This window comes from Grampus griseus (genome assembly GCF_964374135.1).
Source record: "Grampus griseus genome assembly, chromosome: Y".
Classification (NCBI taxonomy): Eukaryota; Metazoa; Chordata; class Mammalia; order Artiodactyla; family Delphinidae; genus Grampus; species Grampus griseus.
The window spans coordinates 1695571-1714403 of record NC_139016.1 but is presented as its reverse complement, the minus strand read 5'-3'; the positions used below and the strand labels follow the sequence as shown (position 1 = coordinate 1714403).

The window sequence follows — 18833 nt, the reverse complement described above, 5'->3', positions numbered from 1 at the left end:
AAAGAATATGAAAAAAAATATATGTACATATATATGTTTAATTGCTGTACACTTGAAACTAACACAACATTGTAAATCAACTATACTTCAATAAAAAAAAGAGGAAAAAAAAAACAATGAACGTTAACAACTAAAATATAAACTGAAACAGTAATAGTAAATATTCCCCTTACTCTTCCTAGCCACAAACAGGGACGTCTTTCTTCACATGTGCAGAAAGCCAGGAGAGAATTCCAAGACAAGGATTTGATACTATGACGGTGCAATGCCAGCCTTTCAGCCAACGGCTGGCAGGCTTACGAACACACCTACGTGAAATGTGACTTCTGCATTTATTTTCCTCCTGAGATGATCAGTATTTCACTGATCCACACCCCTAACTAGCTGCTGCAAGCTTGGGTCACCTTGAAAAGAGAGACTCTCAGATTGGAAACAATTCAGAGGATTCTCAGGTCAAAGAAGACAGAGCCGCTGAAGGATGGAAAGTAGCTTGAGAAGCCAGTGACTCTAAGCCCAGAAAGATGAACGCGGAAAGAGAGCATCGTAAAGCCAGACTGTGTGGGGAACGGACCGCCAACAGACAGACACAGAGTGCTCACATACACAGCCCGAGCAGGTAAGTTTAGGACACACGATGAAGACACACTCCTCTGCATCATGGGCTATCATCTTGTGAACGTTATGACTGCAAGAGGTGGTGAAAACTAAAAAATGTAAATATACAAATCTATTCAAGAACCGAAGAGGGATTTTTCCACTTTCATCAATGGGTGAAGCTACTTGTTTCCCGGTAAACCTCCTGCCAAAAGCAACTTAAAATTCTAGACCAAAAAAAAAAATATATATATATATATATATACATACACACACACACACACACACACATTTCTTTTATTTCCCCTCGAGGCAACTGAAAGGCTATAGCCCTGAGGAGCCCATAAATAATGAGGTATCCAAGAGGGACACTCTAAACACAAGCTTTCATTTAGGACTCCACTGAAAAGAGAACCAGCAAAAGACCAACCTTCACAAACACCAAAACCCAATTTCACTCCAACTCAACCTCTAATAGCATGTGGGCAAACCATCTCTATGAAAACTTCCTACTGAGAAAAGAAAAACAACACATAAGAAATGCTCTCTGAGTCTGCCTGCCGATGCAGGGGACGCGGGTTCGTGCCCCGGTCCGGGAAGATCCCCCATGCCGCAGAGTGACTGGACCTGTGAGCCATGGCCGCTGAGCCTGCCCGTCCGGAGCCTGTGCTCCGCAACGGGAGAGGCCACAACAGTGAGAGGCCCGTGTACAGCAAAAAAAAAAAAAAAAAAAAAGAAATGCTCTCTGGGTGATCCTGTGATTCAGAGCCTCAGAGGATCCCTGCCATTTTTCCATACACAACGTCTTGCAGTCAATCAGAAATCAACCAGCACGCAGCGAGACAAGACCAAAGGCGTGAAAATCAAGAGAAAACGAAATCAAAGCACAAAACCAGATCCATGTGAGACACAGATGTATGGTGGACGGCACACAGACTGTAACTGAACGTGGAAAATACTTTAAATGATGGGACAAGTTGGAGAGTTTCAAGGGAGTACTGAAAACCCCCTCGTAAACATTTGGCGTTTATGTGGACTAAAAACACGATAGTTGAAATAAAGTGTGCAGAATGTGGGTTTAACAGCTGATTAGACACAGCCAAAGAGAAGACTGGTTAACTGGAAAACAGGCCAGTAGACGGAAGCACGGGAAGACAGATGGGAGAAGTGTGTCACAGACACATGGGATGCGATGAAATTCCTACTGTAGATGTCATTGGAATCACAGAAGGATAGGGAAGTGGGAAGAGGAGAGAGACACAGACAGGGAAAGAAAGGGCAGAAGGAATACAGTTTCAATAAGTGCTACAAACCCAAACAGGGTAAATTCAAATGATAATAAAAAGTCATTATGATAAAAACCGGAGCCTAAGAGAAAGATGTTAAAAGCAGACCAAAAAGACATATGACCTTCAAATGTATAAACATAAGACTGGGAGATGAATTCTTGGAGAAATAATGGAAGTCAGATGATTTTGAAACGTCTTCCGAGTGTCACTGTAAGGGAATTGCCAAGTAAGAATTCCATCCCCTCGGTGGGAATATAAGTGGGTGTAGCCACTACGGAGAAGAGGATGGAGATTCCTTAAGAAACTAAAAACAGAGTTACCATATGATCCAGCAATTCCACTCCTGGGCATGTATCCAGAAAAGATGAAAACTCTAATTTGAAAAGACACATGCATCCCCATGTTCACAGCAGCACTATTCACAAGACGTGGAAGCAGCCTAACTGTCCACCGACAGATGAATGGATAAAGAAGACGTGTACATATATAAGACGTGGTACATGTATACAATGGAATATTACTCAGCCATAAAAAAGGAATGAAATAACGTCATTTGCAGCAACATAGATGCAAGTAGAGATTGTCATACTGAGTGAAGTAAGTCAGACAGAGAAAGACAAATACCATACGATATCACTTATATGCAGAATCTAAAAAAACGGTACAAATGGACCTATTTACAAAACAGAAACAGACTCACAGACATAGAAAACAAACGTACAGTTACCAAAGGGGAAGGGGGGGGATAAATTAAGAGTTTGGGATTAGCAGACACACATTACTATATATAAAATAGATAAACAAGGACCTACTGTTTAGCACAGGAAGCTATATTCATTATCTTATAATAACCTATAATGGAAATGAATCTGAAAAAGTATATATATATATATGTATATATATATATGTGTGTGTATATATATATATATATATATATATATATGACTGAATCACTTTGTTGTACACCTGAAACCAACACAACACTGTAAATCAACTATACTTCAATTTTAAAAATATACGTATATACCATTTCCCAAGGGGGGGAGGAACCCATAGGATTAGTGACTCCAAAAACAGAGCCACCTAGTAACGTGTGAGTATCTGACTGATGGCCAAGGAGACATGACAAAGCAGTGGAGATGTAACAGTTTTGACTGCAAACCATGCTGAGTTCATTACAGATCCACACATAACAGTGATGTATGTGGACCCCAAACTCATTCATCACGTAACATCAATTCCAGATCAATTATATACTTGAATGTAAAAAGAATAAAAAATCCATAAGACGTCAGAGGTGATTAGCTTTATGACCCTGATTTAGAGACAGATTTCCTAAAAGGTAAACAAAACCCACTCCTCATATAGGAAACATTAACAAATTGGTCTAAACTAGGTACTTCTTTTCATCCAAGGATACCATTTAGAAATTAACCATAGCAAAAACAGCCAACAACTTCAAAAAAACAAGGAAAGGCATCCCTAATCTTTCCACTAACTGCATTTCCCAACCCAAGAGGCTATAGGACAGGACACTTGGCTGAGAAGATAACAAACTGCAAAAATATTTATCTAACACACATGCCTTTATATGGGAAATAAATGAGATATTCAACTTTTTTTTTTTTTTTTTTTTTTTGCGGCACGCGGGCCTCTCACTGCTGCGGCCTCTCCCGTTGCGGAGCACAGGCTCCGGACGCGCAGGTTCAGCGGCCATGGCTCACGGGCCCAGCCGCTCCGCGGCATGTGGGATCTTCCCGGACCGGGGCACGAACCCGTGTCCCCTGCATCGGCAGGCAGACTCTCAACCACTGCGCCACCAGCGAAGCCCAAGATATTCAACTTTTGAAAACGGAGACCTACTCCTCGACACTGCCATGGCTATACATACAAAGGCTGCTACTTGGAATAAGGATCCCAGATCCAGACACCCAGCTCTTCCGCAGTTACAGGAATTTATGAAAATAATCGTTTTTTTTTGGTTTTTTGGACTGGTTCCAAATCCCCAAAATGAAGAACCCAGAGTGAATCATTCAATGGATGGCCGGTAGGTGGCAGCAATGCTGCATAATTAATGACAAAGATGGCCTGGGAGTGCAAAATAATGAAATATACACACACACACCGCAAAAAAGCACCCCTTCCTTAGAGAAGGGCAATGACCTTCTCATTTTTAGAGACACAAACTAGGTGGCTTAAAACAATGCCATCATCAAAAAATCTACAAACAATAAACGCTGGAGAGGGTGTGGAGAAAAGGGAACCCTCCTGCACTGTGGGTAGGAATGTCAACTGGTGCAGCCAGTGTGGAGAACAGGATGGACGTTCCTCAAAATACTAACAGTAGAGCTACCATATGACCCAGCAAGCCCACTCCTGGGCATAAACCCAGAGCAAACCATAATTAGAAAAGACACATGCACCCGTATGTTCACTGCAGCACTGTTTACAGTAGCCAGGACATGGAAGCAACCTAAATGTCCATCAACAGAGGAATGGATAAAGAAGGTGTGGCACATACATACAATGGAATATTACTCAGGCATAAAAAAGAATGAAATAGTGCCATTTGCAGAGACATGGATGGACCTAGAGACTGTCATACAGAGTGAAGTAAGTCAGAAAAAGAGAATCAAATATCGTGTAATATGGCTTCTGTGTGGAATCTAGAAAGATGATACAGAGGAACTTATTTGCAAAGCAGAAACAGAGACCCAGATGTAGAGAACAAACTTATGGTTACCGGGGGGGAGGGAAGGTGGGGTGGGATGAATTGGGAGATTGGAATGGACATACATACACTACTATATATAAAATAGATAACTAATGAGAACCTACTGTAGAGCACAGGGAACTCTACTCAGTGCTCTGTGGTGACCTAAACGGGAAGGGAGTCCAAAAAAGAGGGGATATATGGATACGTAGAGTTGATTCACTTAGCTGTACAGCAGAAACTCACGCAACATTGTAAAGCAACGACACACTAAAAGAAATTAGTTTTAAAAAACGGACACAAGAATTGTGCTCTGGTGCTGCTGAACAGGAACAGTATACCGTACAGTGCTTAGGGCTGCACCTGGCAAAAGAATCAACCTTCAGGAAGTGTGAAAAGCAAAACAAAAAAAAAACAATGCAGACTGATGACGTTAACAGTTCTGGAGGTCAGACGTCCACGCTGGGTCTCACTGGGCAGCTGTCCTTGGCAAGGCTGAGTTCCTTCTGGAGGTTCTAGCCAATGGCCCATTTCTTCGCCTCTTCCAGCTCATAGAGGCACCTGTGGCTCCAGTACACCTTCAAAGCCAGAAGCTCACATCTTCCCATCGCTCCCCGTCTCACTCCTGCTTCTCTCCCATCTCATCAAGCTTCCTTTCGCCTCCCTCTTAGGAGAACCCTCGTGACGACACTGTGTCCTCCCCGGATAAGCCAGGACCACGTCCCCACGTCAAGGTCCTTAACTCAATCCCGCCTGCAAAGACCCCGTTTCCATATAAGGCAGCATTTCCAGCTTCCAGGGATTAGATGCAGCTGTCATTGGCTTTACTGTGACGTGCAATTTTGCCATTTTCTCTAAAGAAACTCAGGAGGCCCTAATACCACAGAGCAAACTGAAGACAGGTTCCTCCCGTCCCCCCAGCCCCTCCCCGGGACCCCGGGGAGTATCCTCTCTGCTTCATCTCACGGGGGAACCAGCGTCTGTGTCCCCATCGCACCGGTGCGAAGAGCACATACTTACATCTTCCACAGGGCATGCGTCAGGCGAAGCGGGGGTCTCCTCCACCACCACCATGGTGCTCTCAGGCCAAGGCTGGCGGGGCCCCTCCGCCCAATTGGTACAGGGCTCCCCGGAGCGGGGCACAGCATTTGCACACGACCCCTCAGCAGTGGGCGCTGAACTTGAACAAGGCACCCCAGCGCCCCCGAGGTGAGCCTGCAAGAAAAGGTATTCACAGTTAGCAAGGTCCTCCTGACATCTTTGCCAATCTCCCGCTGCCCATCCCCTCCCCTGTGTGGCCAGTGGTCCCCAGTGCCGACATCCGCGTTCACATTACTGCTCCACGTAGGAAGGACCCCCAGGCACAGGGTCTCCACGTTTTACTCTTAGAACCACCTGACTTGGTCTTATTTTCCTTCCTAGCCAACCCAGTACCTCGCATACTGCTTTGCAGAAAAGAACAGCAACTTCCTATCAAGAATCTGAATAAACTCCTACTCATTCGTGTCGCATGGTCAGAGAAAGCTTTAGTTCTCTTGAAAAGCAGCACCCAGGTGCACCAAACAGAAACCATAGTAAAAACGCTAAAATGTGAACTCGTTTCAAGATCCCAACGCAAGCATCTGCGGACACTGCACTCCGTTGTACCGATACATGCACTAGTCAAAAACTGACCAGGAAATAAAATTTCCTGGGACCTTATTTTAAAAGGTCTTTGGGGCTTCCCTGGTGGCGCAGTGGTTGAGAGTCCGCCTGCCGATGCAGGGGACACGGGTTCGTGCCCCGGTCCGGGAAGATCCCACATGCCGCGGAGCGGCTGGGCCCGTGAGCCATGGCCGCTGAGCCTGCGCGTCCGGAGCCTGTGCCCCGCAACGAGAGAGGCCACAACAGTGAGAGGCCCGCGTACCGCAAAAAAAAAATAATAATAAATAAATAAAATAAAAAATAAAAGGTCTTTGGCAAGGCAGGTGCCTCCCTGTTAAGTCCACTGCAGGGGGACTTCCCTGGTGGTCCAGTGGGTAAGATTCCGCGCTCACAACGAAGGGGGCCCAGCTTCGATCCCTGGTCGGGGAACTAGATCCTGCATGCATGCCACAACTAAGAAGTCCGAGTGCCACAACTAAAGATCCCACAGGCCACAACTAAGACCAGTTGCAGCCAAAAAAAAAAAAAAAAAATTCACTGCAGAAACTCTACTATGGACAGCATGTAGGGTTACAGTTATAAAAAATCAAATGGGGCTTCCCTGGTGGCGCAGTGGTTAAGAATCCGCCTGCCAATGCAGTGAACATGGGTTCGAGCCCTGGTCCGGGAAGATCCCACATGCCGCGGAGCAACCAAGCCCGTGCGCCACAACTACTGAGCCTGCGCTCTACAGCCCGCGAGCCACAACTACTGAAGCCCGTGCGCCTAGAGCCCGTGCTCCGCAGCCAGAGAAGCCACCGCAATGAGAAGCCCGCGCACCGCAACAAAGAGTAGCCCCTGCTCGCCACAACTAGAGAAAGCTTGCACACAGCAATGAAGACCCAACGCAGCCGAAAATAAAAATAAAATAAATTTAAAAAAAAAGAAACCACCTCCGAATGCTACTTCCATCGAGGAGGGAAAGTGGAAAACGCCCCCTCCAATGACATTTGTAATCAATCATCTTTAGCCACTTAATCTGTGAGGGGCTCTTTCTCTGATGAAGGCAGCTAATTTAAATAATGATTTTTATGCATCAGCCCTGTTAAATCACAGCAGCAATTCTGCTCATGAAACATTTACGGTTTTACACCAAAAAAAAAAAAAAAATGGTGCCTGCCTCTTTCAGCATCCTCCTGCATTAGATATAGGATGTAGACGCAGAAGGAAAACTAGCACAAGACCTAAAGTTGGGCTGGCCATTAACTTCCAACTATGGTCTTTCTTTCTTGCGACGAAATGACGTATCTTTCCTTGCCTGAGCCCTTCCTGGGGTGTATCAACATTATTTACCACCTTCTAATTCCATCCTTTTTCAATGAACATGTCTATAAACATTGAACTTTTAAAAAACCTTATTTCTTTCATTAATGTAGGCCTTGACAGATTTTTTTAAAATATGTAACTTGGTGAGGAATTCCCTGGCGGTCCAGCGGTTAGGACTCTGCACTTTCACTGCTGAGGGGGTGGGTTCAATCCCTGGTCAGGGAACTAAGGTCCTGTAAGCCAGAAAAAAAGAATTTGGAATAAAAAGTGACATTTAAAAAATAAATAAATAAAAATATAACTTGATAATTGCTTAAGATATCCTAAATCTGTCTTTCCTGAAACATAAAAAATGAGAAGAGGGACTTCCCTGCGGGCACAGAGGTTAAGAATCCACCTGCTAACGCAGGGGACACGGGTTCGACCCGTGGTCTGGGAAGAGCCCACATGCCACGGAGCAACTAAACCCGTGCGCCACAACTACTGAGCCTGTGCTCTAGAGCCCGCGAGCCACAACTGCTTAACCCGCACACCTAGAGCCTGTGCACCGCAACAAGAGAAGCCACCGCAATGAGAAGCTCGTGCACCACAGCGAAGAGTAGCCCCCACTCGCCGCAACTAGAGAAAGCCCGCGTGTAGCAACGAAGACCCAACGCAGCCAAAAATAAATAACTTAATTAATTTTTAAAAAAGAATAAAACCACTTATAAAAAAAATGAGAAGAGACTCCAAAAAAAGAGGGAGGAACGTGTATTTGAAGAAAACCCACAGGTGTGGATCACGGAGAGTTTATCCCCGGTCTGAACTCTTGGATGTCAAGGGTATTGTGTGCTTACTGTGTGTCCTGGAGATGTCTGCTGGTCCTCGTGCAGGATATTTTCATAAAGAGGCAGAATGCTGCGGTGGTAAATCCCCCACCAGAGGTTAAGGAAGGACGTCTGATGCTGGCTGACAGACCCAGAGCCCTCCTCCAAGACGGAGCCCGTCTGGGGATTGTACTTGTAGTTCCAAGGCTTCGTGGACCCCAAAAAGTGGACCACCTTCGCGCTCGAGCCGAATCTGAGGAGGAAACACAAAGCATCCGGCCTTCCTCTTGGAAGTGACCACACACAGAGAGCCTGTGACAACCACAGGACTCATCACAGACAGCGGGACGTAAAGATGCATCTCAACGAGTTATGGACGATCCTGTCATTAACGACCGCCTAGACTTGCGGTAAAAATAACTGCTTCATCAATCCACGTTTGCAGCCTTTCATTTTCCACAGACCAAGAAACATGATCATAACTCACTTGGGATGTTCCCCAAAACGGGAAGAAGAAATCAGGAGTCTTTTAGAAAGATGGGCAGTACCGTAGCCCAAATCATCTTATCCTGAAAACGATAAAAACTTTAAAAAGTTGATTTTATAGTAGATAACGCAAGCTGCAGACCAGGAAACTGGCTTCTTGTACAAGATGGTGAGGTTTACCCTCTCGACCTTTTTTTTTTTCATTATCACCACTCTCACCAACCTCGAAACTTTTTAAACAATTTTTTCTTAATTGCTTTCCTATGACATTTTAATATCATATTTGCCTTGTATATCTACATTCTGTAGGTACAGCCGTGCTTTTTACATTAAAAAGGATATGATGGCTTTACACCCCACAAACCAGTGTCTGCCTCCTTGGGGGCAGTGCAGCCCCTATTAAAAAAGCACGCTCAAAATCTTCTCAGATTTCCCATTTTCACTTATAACAATGTCCCCTAGAGCAGAGGATCTCACACATTTGGTTCTAGGACCTCTTGACATTCTTACAAATCACAGAGGAACAAAAAATGTTTGTTCACGTGGATTCCATCTGTCCATATTCACCGCAACAGAAGTTAAAACTGAGAAATTAGAAAACCCGTGTACCAACTCATTAAAAAACTGTGGGCCCATTATATGTTAACATAACTTTTATATTTTTTCATAAAGTGTAACTATAACTATATATTACTATATACCTTTTAAATGTGTAAAAAGTGACATCTTTCATATCTCTTCATAAACTATATATATATTTTTAAAATGCGTAAAATGCCACATCTTTCGTATCTTTTCATAAAATATAACTCTCTATATAACTATATTTTTAAAAATTTGTAAAACGAGTGACACTGCCTGTTTTACGAGGAGACGGTTGGTTTCTCATATCTGCACCTGCATTCAGTACAATGCTTTTTTATCACATCATGTCATGGCGTTTCTGTAAAATCCCACTGTCCAATTATGAGAAAACAAGAGTGAAAAGATGAAAATGACATGTTAAAATTAAGTTTTTAAAAGTCGCTTTGACTTCAAAGACCCTTGAGAGAGGGGCGGGGAACCCCTGGGGGTTCCCTGGGCAACACTTTGGGAACCACTCTCATTAAGCCTAGCTGCCTTGATGACCTATCATGTAAAGCAATAAATAAGCGAGCAGAAGGATGATCTGGTTTTTTTTTTTTCCTTCAAAATGCCAAAAGGTGATATTAGATTCTGAGAGAGGATGGTGGACCAGGTCTAGAAGAATTGGGCTTGGCATGAAACTCACTGTTTGAAAGCAGGGCTGTAGGTGTAGGCCGTGTTGCTACTCAAGTTATAAATGAATGGCAAGTGTTTCTGGATGTCTGCTGTGGACCAGTTGCTGAAGAAACTGTTCAACAAGCCTTGGTCTGCCCCTAGAGAGTTAACAAACAGACAAAGAAGTTAATAAAGAATGGTACAGTGCACCAGGAGAATGCAAGACATGTGTGAAGACTTCATGGAAAGACACGGGTATCCCAGCGCACAAATTACATTTCCTCTCTCAACCCACTAAAACATGGTCGTTGTCTCAAAAGTGACGGATAACCCACACCATTCATTTAAAAAGTGCATAGTCTCGGGACTTCCCGGGTGGTCCAGCAGTAAAGAATCTGCCTTCCAATGCAGGGGATGCAGGTATGATCCCTGTCCGGGAACCAAGATCCCACATGCCATGGGGCAACTAAGCCCACGCGCTACAACTACTGAGCTCGCACACCTCAACGAGAGAGCCCATGTGCTGCAAACTACAGAGCTCATGTGCTCTGGACCCCGCACACCACAATTAGAGACAGGAAAAAAAAAACACAAACGCCACAACTAGAGAGAAGCCCGCATGCCACAAAGAAGAATCCACAGCTCAACCAAAGATCCTGCGTGCCACAACTAAGACCCAAAGCAGCCAAACAAAGAAAATAAAATGAAATAAAAATAAAAAGTGCATAGTCTCTCCAGAATTCTCCACCGATGGTGCAAACAATTAATAATAAAATCGCACACGGTCTCCAAAATTCTCCACCCCTCCCCAGGGAATTCTATCTGGTATTGACAATCGCTGTTCCCATCAATTTTGCCAACTTTGTTACCTCGTCCTTACCTAGAAGGAATTTTTCTTTTCTTTTTTCTATCAATGTTTATTATTATGTCTTTATTGAGGTATAGCTGCTGTACAATAGTATGTAAGTTACAGGTGTATAATACAGTGATCACAATCTTTTAGACATTATACTCCATTTATAGACATTATAAAATCTTGGCTCTGTTCCCAGTGTTGTACAATATGTCCCTGTAGCTTATTTTATACCTAATAGTTTGTACCTCTTAATCCCCTATCCCTATTCTGCCCCCCATCACCACTGATAAACACTCATTTGTTCTCTGTATTTATGAGTCTGCTTCTTTTCTGTTATATTCACTAGTTTGTTGTATTTTTTAGATCCACATATAAGTGATACCATACAGCATACAGCATTTGTCTTTCTCTGTCTGACTTGTTTCATTTGGCATCATGCCCTCCAAGTCCATCCATGCTGCTGCAAATGGCAATATTTCATTCTTTTTCATGGCTGAGTAATATTCCATTGTGTAGGTGCCACATCTCTTTTATCTACTCATCTGTGGACACTGATGTTGCTTCAATAGCTTGACTACTGTAAATAGTGTTGCTATGAACACTGGGGTGCACGTGTCTTTACAAATTAGTGTTTCTGGGTTTTTTTTGGATATATGCCCAGAAGTGGAATTGCTAGATCATATGGCAGTTCTCGTTTTAGTTTTTTGAGGAAACTCCATCCCGTTTTCCACAGTGGCTGCACCAATCTACATTCCAATTTTTCAATAGTCTACCATTTTCTTTCCCATTACAAAAATTCTAGTATTTTTCCCGTGTACTAACGCCTGTTCAGGCAACTGTCTGGTTTCAGTTCATTCTCCCCTTTATTCTATATCGGGGTTGGCCAACGAAGGCTTCAACCCATTTTTGTAAATAAAGTTTTATTGGAACACATCCACGCTCATTTAAGTCCTGTCAATGGCTGATTTCATCTTACAACGACAGGGATAAATATCTGTCACAGAGATGAGACGCCCCACGATGCTGAAAACATTAATCACCTGGTCCTTTTTTATTTTATTTTGGCTGCGCCGTGAGGTCTGCGGGATCGTAGTTCCCCAACCAGGGATGGAACCCGTGCCCCCTGAAGTGGAAGTGCGGAGTCCTCACCACTGGACCACCAGGGAAGTCGCCTATCGGGCCCTTTAGAGAAAGGCTGTCCACACATCCTATGTGATCAGGACTGAGGAGTTCTCCCTTCTACCCATCAAAGATATTTTCAACGGTCCTCTCTACTGTGTACTTACTTACTTATATCTTCATCTCTTCCTGCACTTGTTCTTCAATCCCCAACTTTAACTTGCCGCTCACAGATACGGGGTGGTGGGGACTATAGGTGTCGGTGGGGCAGAGGGATGTGTTCAGGCCCCATTCTCTCCCACAAATGTCCAGCTGCCCTTCACCTACCGTCAAAGCTGCCGTGGTCCGTGGCATGCCGCAGCAAGTGGCCATGTGTCTCCAGGGAAGGTTGGAAGACAAACACCCCGCTATTGAAGCAATCCGGCCATCCGGGATCCGGGGCCGCAGAAAGCTCTCTCCTACTGAACAGCTCATCGATATTGGACAGCACCTGGAGCAACAGAGCGTGGGGGACCCGTACGATCTCACAGGGAAGAACCAATCTGACTCCATATTAGACCTGTTTCTCTTAGTTTAACCTTTGTATTCTACTGCTTTTGCTGCAAGTTAATCACCAAAGGGATGTTGCCCATAAGCTTAAACAATACATAACGGCCCATCTCCGGGAACCCTGCCTCCGGTGCAATGAGTGTTAAGCTAAAATACCTCTGTTTCGCTCACAGGAAACCCTCATCAGGCCCACCTGTGAATGGCTGCAAGAAGGGAGAAATTCTGACCAGTAGCAGGACTTCAGCCCCTCCCCTTTTAGTATAAAAGCAGCTTGAACTCTAACTCAGGGAAGATGGGTCTTTGGGACACGGGTCCACCATCTTCCCGGTCTGCTGGCTTTCTGAATAAAGTCATTATTCCTTGCTCCAACACCTCGTCTCTCAATTTACTGGCCTGTGTCGTGTGGTGAGCAGTACAAGCTTGGACTCAGGAACAGTAACGCTTCTCTTAACCTCTGGGGCACAAGTGAGAAATGCAACAGGAACTTCACAATGGGCCAGACAACGTTCAGTGATGGGAAACTTATACCCAATTTTTTGACTGACTCTCTTATTTTTTTTTATTTTTTTGCAGTACGCGGGCCTCTCACTGTTGCGGCCTCTCCCGTTGTGGAGCACAGGCTCCGGACGCACAGGCTCAGCAGCCATGGCTCACGGGCCCAGCCGCTCCGCGGCACATGGGATCTTCCCAGACCGGGGCACGAAGCCGCGTCCCCTGCATCGGCAGGCGGACTCTCATCCACTGCGCCACCAGGGAAGCCCCTGACTCTCTTCTTTTAGACTTATATTCAAAAGAGAAGAGTGTGTGTATAAGATTGCTCCCTGGTTTATTTCAAGGGTTTGAAGTAACACCGTCACTGAAATGCAATTATCACCTCAAGATTCTTAAGATCCTCCACGAAATGCTCTTAATTGTATATATTCTCTTCCCTCTAGCAAGTGTGACCTACAAGACTGGAAATCCATAAACAGAGAGGTCTGCAAGTCAATATCATATAATCCACTGTCTTCGAGAGCTTGACCACCAACAGCAGTTCTCTCCAACACCTACCGGCTTTCTGAATTGTGCTGTTTGGGAAAGAAATTACTCTGATTACGCACTTATTATTTTCCTCTCCACCCCCGTTTTCCTACAGAGCTGCTTTTGCACAACCAAGACAAGCTCGCATGTATCTCTGACACTCCAACCTCATTTTACATTTCGACTTTCCAATGGCTGCTCACGAACGTGCCCATCCTGGGCTCCTACACCAAAGGCAACTACCCCAAATGACAATGGGGGATACCACAGCTTCAGAAGCCAGGTGTACCAGTCCCTTCAGGACTCTCTAATTTACAATCAAGAAAGAATACTTCTCTAATATTTTACCCTGTGTAGATAAAATAATGTGATTACAAACCCCTCCTCGGGAAGGAACATGCCTTCAAGCATCCCAGTATACTCAGCAGGGTCCACTGCAGTAGGTGTGTTCTATCTGATGTTGATCGACTAAACGATGTTGGTGATAGTGATGGACGTTACCTGGTGGGGACCCACCGGCACGAGCTAGCAGCTTGCTTAAGGAGGGAGCAGCATGGTCTTTGTCGGGGGTTCCTCAACAGGTGGAGGGTCTGGTCCTTGCCCTCCCTTGTACTCACCAGGGTATCTGCATCCAGGAAGACGCACTTGCTATAATGGGTGAGTGTCCAACAGTGAAGCTTGGTGAGGGTGACTCCGAGCTCAGGTCTCTTCAGAAAGGCCAGGTGGATGTAGTCTACACTGTCTATCAGGTTCACCTCGATGACCTCATCAAACACCCTCGAGAGGATCACCCTGGAAAAGACATGCCAAATCCCAGGAGAACAGCCCACCTTCTAACATGAGACATGCTGTCCCTTGCTGCTGCAGTCTTCATACCAGGCTTTATTTTCCCCATGTGGGTCTCGTGGCTTTGCCCACGTTCCATTCATGCTTAAAACTTAGGCAAACGTGAAAAGCAAGACATATTAAACTGTCTTAACACAGACTGATTCGGGTCATCTCTTAGGAAGGTACTTTCTCTTTCCAAAGTGCATGGGCAGTGAGAAGGGAAGGCTGAGTAGGTAGAAACCAACAGAAGCTCTCCATCAGTTTTTACTTTACATATTCAAAACCTACATCGCTCGTTGCATACAAGTTTTGAGACTCAAATTTTGAAAGAATGTACATTTCATCAAAATGAAATGTGCCTCTGTTCCATTAAAAATTTTTTTGCTTAAATTCTACTTCATCATTGCCTGGAATATCTTTGCGATGACAGAAAATTAAGAAGGTGCTAGAAAAAGGATAGGGGCATGTCAAAAGGATACAGTAAGTCAGTCAGGAGGAGGTCCCAGGAGCCAAAGCTGACGCAATTTGGGCAAGAAAACAAAAACAAACCTAGGGCTTCCCTGGTGGCGCAGTGGTTGAGAGTCCGCCTGCCAATGAAGGGGACACGGGTTCGTGCCCCGGCCCGGGAAGATTCCACATGCCGCGGAGCGGCTGGGCCCGTGAGCCATGGCCGCTGAGCCTGCGCATCCGGAGCCTGTGCTCCGCAACGGGAGAGGCTGCAACAGTGACAGGCCCGCGTACCGCAAAAACAACAACAACAAAACCTAAAGTATAAAATGAATATTCACGGATCCACACTGATATCACAAGTGAATACATAAGTAAATGGGGTAAAAGGGGTAGCTCTTCCTCCCAGAAGAATTCCAAGTAATAAATGTAGAAGGAATGATGGAAAGAGAAAAATCACCATTAGATGAACATCACAGTGGTAAGTGTTGCAGACAAAATTCACGGATGAACCCTAAAAGCAATGAGTAAAGGTTTTGAGGAGAAACAGCATGTTTTCATAGTCTAAAAGTACCTCTCCCAAGATATTTATCAATTACAAAGACAAAAATAATGATTTTACAGTAGAGATACCCCGAAGGAGACCAAGGTTAATGTCACCAGTACCAAGACATCACACACTCCACAATATCACGCACTGAAGAAGGTACTTTCTTCTTTGTAATTCTTTCCTACTTTTCATTGCTTGGTTTCGATTTTTTTCTCTCCCTTGTGTTTTTTGTTTATACCCTTTCTAGTCCTCTGGTGGCTGCCACCCTTAAACCCTCAACGCATCTATTTAACCTTACTATTTCCTATCAAATGTAACAACAGTTATCATCTATAACTTCGCCCCAGACAAGACAGGAATATTAGCGTACGTTCACCTGTCTCCCTCCTCTTTTAACCCCCAACCACCTCCCATGGGGACTGTTAATTCCAGGTTTTCGTAATTATTCACCAATACATTCCCAATTAACTCTCAATATTACTCGTTTATTTGTTTTGCACAGCTTCTTACATTCTATTTCTTCTTTCTTGGATTCACATTTCATTGTGCTTGAGTATATCCTCAAGTAACTTTTTCTCAAAGGTCGTTGAGGGGTAAAACGGCTCAGCTTCTGCATATTTGAAACATCTTGATTTTGCTTTCAAACTGCATTTAGCTGAATACAGACATTTCATTTCAAAATTAGGTAGTCTAAGAGCTTTGAGGCATCAGCTGTCTCAACCAGGCTGAGACCTGAAATGCCTTTAGTACTTTTTCTTCTTTCTTCGTGCTCTGAAATGGTACCTTCTGTATCATCAACACTTGGGTTTCCTTCATTCATTCTGCTCAGTGCTCAGGGAACACCCACAATCTAAAATCCTTCCTCAGAGCGGAAATAGTTCCTTGAATCCCTTCTCTCCACTCCTGTCCTTTCTGAAACTCCCAGTCTTGACAGATGCTGGAGCTTCTGAGTCTATCTTTTCTATTCCTTAGTAGCTTTTCCACTTCTACTCTACATTTGTGCTTTCACGTTGCACAGTATTCAAAGTAACTTTCTAAGAAAATACCACGCCATCACCAATTTCCTCCTGCTTTTTACCCAGTTATTTATGGCATTTATGGCATCCTCAAGATTGTATAAAGAGGGAGGTAGAGGGCCAAGAAATGTCATTCTACGTTACTACAAGTAGCACCTATGTCCTTATAGGCTTTTGTTCAGCTCTCCTTGCCTCCTTAACTTAAATTCCTGGAGGGAGAATTAAGTTTCAAGAATGCAATTTGTGTGAACCTACAAGCACATGCTACTGGGTCCCCTTCCCTGCAGAAAGACTCCCCCAGCCATGGATGTACCACACAGCCTGGAGGAATGGCAGTCTCTTGAACACCGCCGCCTGGTCATTTGGAGTCACAGGTCACTGTTTATGTCCTACTGCCCTGACTGCATCACAGAGCACTGTTCCTCAACCCTACCAACGACCGCAAAATACATAACTGGTTCTACAACAGTGCAACTAGGTCTGCCTCAGTGAGCCTTTCCCAGTCTTTCTGTGACACTGTCCCTGAATATTTTACAGTTCATCATGAGTAGACTGAAAGACTGAAAAAACGTGCTGACAGCTTTGGACAGCTGAGGAGATAGGAATCTAGCAGAGAACAGACATGTCTGGTTTTTTTTGGCTTTATCAGTTCTATGTAACTGTTCCACGCACACCATGATTCAGGAGATGATGATGGGACCACAAAGAGGTCCCCCCAAGGATGCGTGGCTACCCCCAGGGTCACCGTTCCCAACGCTGGTTCCACTGCAGCCCTTGGTCTGACCCTGAAGACCCAGCGGCCCGGGCACAGGGAAACGTCCGCTGCACACAAATGTATCTTCTTCTCTTTTCTTTCTCTTTGGGGCCTGCAGGAATCATCTTAGACAAGAAGAAATACACCTCGAGCATCCATTCATCTGAAACACTATTGGGAGAATGGGTGACGGCCAATCTGGTTAAAGACTAATGACAACACTTAATGTCAATGACTAAGGTCTGTGCACGCCCCCCCTCCCAAAACACCGACGTTTAAAAACACACTTGCCAGCCTGACGCGTCATACGTATCACTGAGCTGTTTGATGTGACAGGGCTTCAATGTCTGTGAAGACAGAGTACGTATCCCTTGGTCATGCCGTCTACCCTGGTTGTATCCATCCATCCATCTCTGCTTATCAATTGGAAGAGTTCTTTCATTATTCTACGGACAACACCCTCTCCTCGTTATAAATTTTGTAAATGGGCTCCCTAATTGGCTTGTTTTACCTTTTACGTTTACACAAATACATCTGACAAACAGCAGTTCTGGTACCCTTTGTTTTGTGTAATTAAAAATGGCAGACACGTGAAGCAGTCAACTATGTCAGTATCTGGAGACGTTTTTCGTTATCACAAAGGCAAGGAGGGTTGGCGCGGGGGGGGCGGTGCTCCTGGCACCTGGTGGGTGGAGACCAGGGAGGCTGCTACACACCCCACAGGGCACAGGACGCCCCGCATCCGAGGGTCATCCAGCCCCAGATGTCAGTCATGCCAAGATCTCGACTTCTAAGATTTTCCTACACTTTAAATTTTACCTTTATCTTCAAAATCTACCTGGAAATCATGTGGGTATGTGTTCAACTTTTATATAAAAGGATCACATCATTGCCTTTCTCTGATACAGCGATGTGATGAATTACAATGATAGATTTTTTTTCTTTTTTTTTTTTTGCGGTACACAGGCCTCTCACTGCTGTGGCCTCTCCCGTTGTGGAGCACAGGTTCCGGGCGCGCAGGCTCAGCGGCCATGGCTCACGGGCCCAGCCGCTCCGCGGCATGTGGGATCCTCCCGGACCAGCGCACGAACCCGTGTCCCCTGCATCGGCAGGCGGACTCTCAACCACTGCACCACCAGGGAAGCCCAATGATAGATTTTTATACAATGAACTATCCTTGCTTTCTTACAGCAAGCATCATTTCTTTCTTTTTTTGTCTTCTTTATTTTATCGAAGTACAGTTGATTTACAATGTTGTGTTAGTTTCTGCTGTATAGCAGTGACACAGTTATACATACGTATACATTCTTTTTCATATTCTTTTCCGTGACGGTTCATCACAGGATACTGAATATAGTTCCCTGTTCTATACAGTAGGACCCTGTTGTTTATCCAGCATCATTTATTTCTCTACTCCAGGCCTAGAGTTGCCTTGTTGATAATCTGTACTGGGGGGCTTTTCTCATCTATATGGAAACACAATCAAATCTGTAAATCAAGTTTCCGTATCAAGGTTAGCACAGTGTCTTAAAATAAAGGAACACATTGATTTTTTTCCCCCTAGGCTCTCAGATAGTTCTTTTTGCATGGAAATTAATTTATTGTGCCCAGTTTTACA

General features: G+C 44.6%; 1 protein-coding gene across 2 annotated transcripts in view; it reads right to left on the bottom strand.

Annotated features, from left to right (window-relative positions):
- The window catches only part of LOC309817736 (glycogenin-2-like), a 32027-nt gene that overhangs the window by 8209 nt on the left and 4985 nt on the right, over positions 1-18833 (bottom strand). For both annotated transcript variants that reach the window (XM_082647009.1, XM_082647010.1), the window contains exons 3-7: positions 14238-14412; positions 12379-12541; positions 10108-10234; positions 8382-8604; positions 5617-5811 (exon numbers count right to left, since the gene is read on the bottom strand). In XM_082647009.1, coding sequence (XP_082503135.1) covers positions 5617-5811; positions 8382-8604; positions 10108-10234; positions 12379-12541; positions 14238-14412 — 883 coding nt within the window. The remainder of the gene's footprint in view (positions 1-5616; positions 5812-8381; positions 8605-10107; positions 10235-12378; positions 12542-14237; positions 14413-18833) is intronic.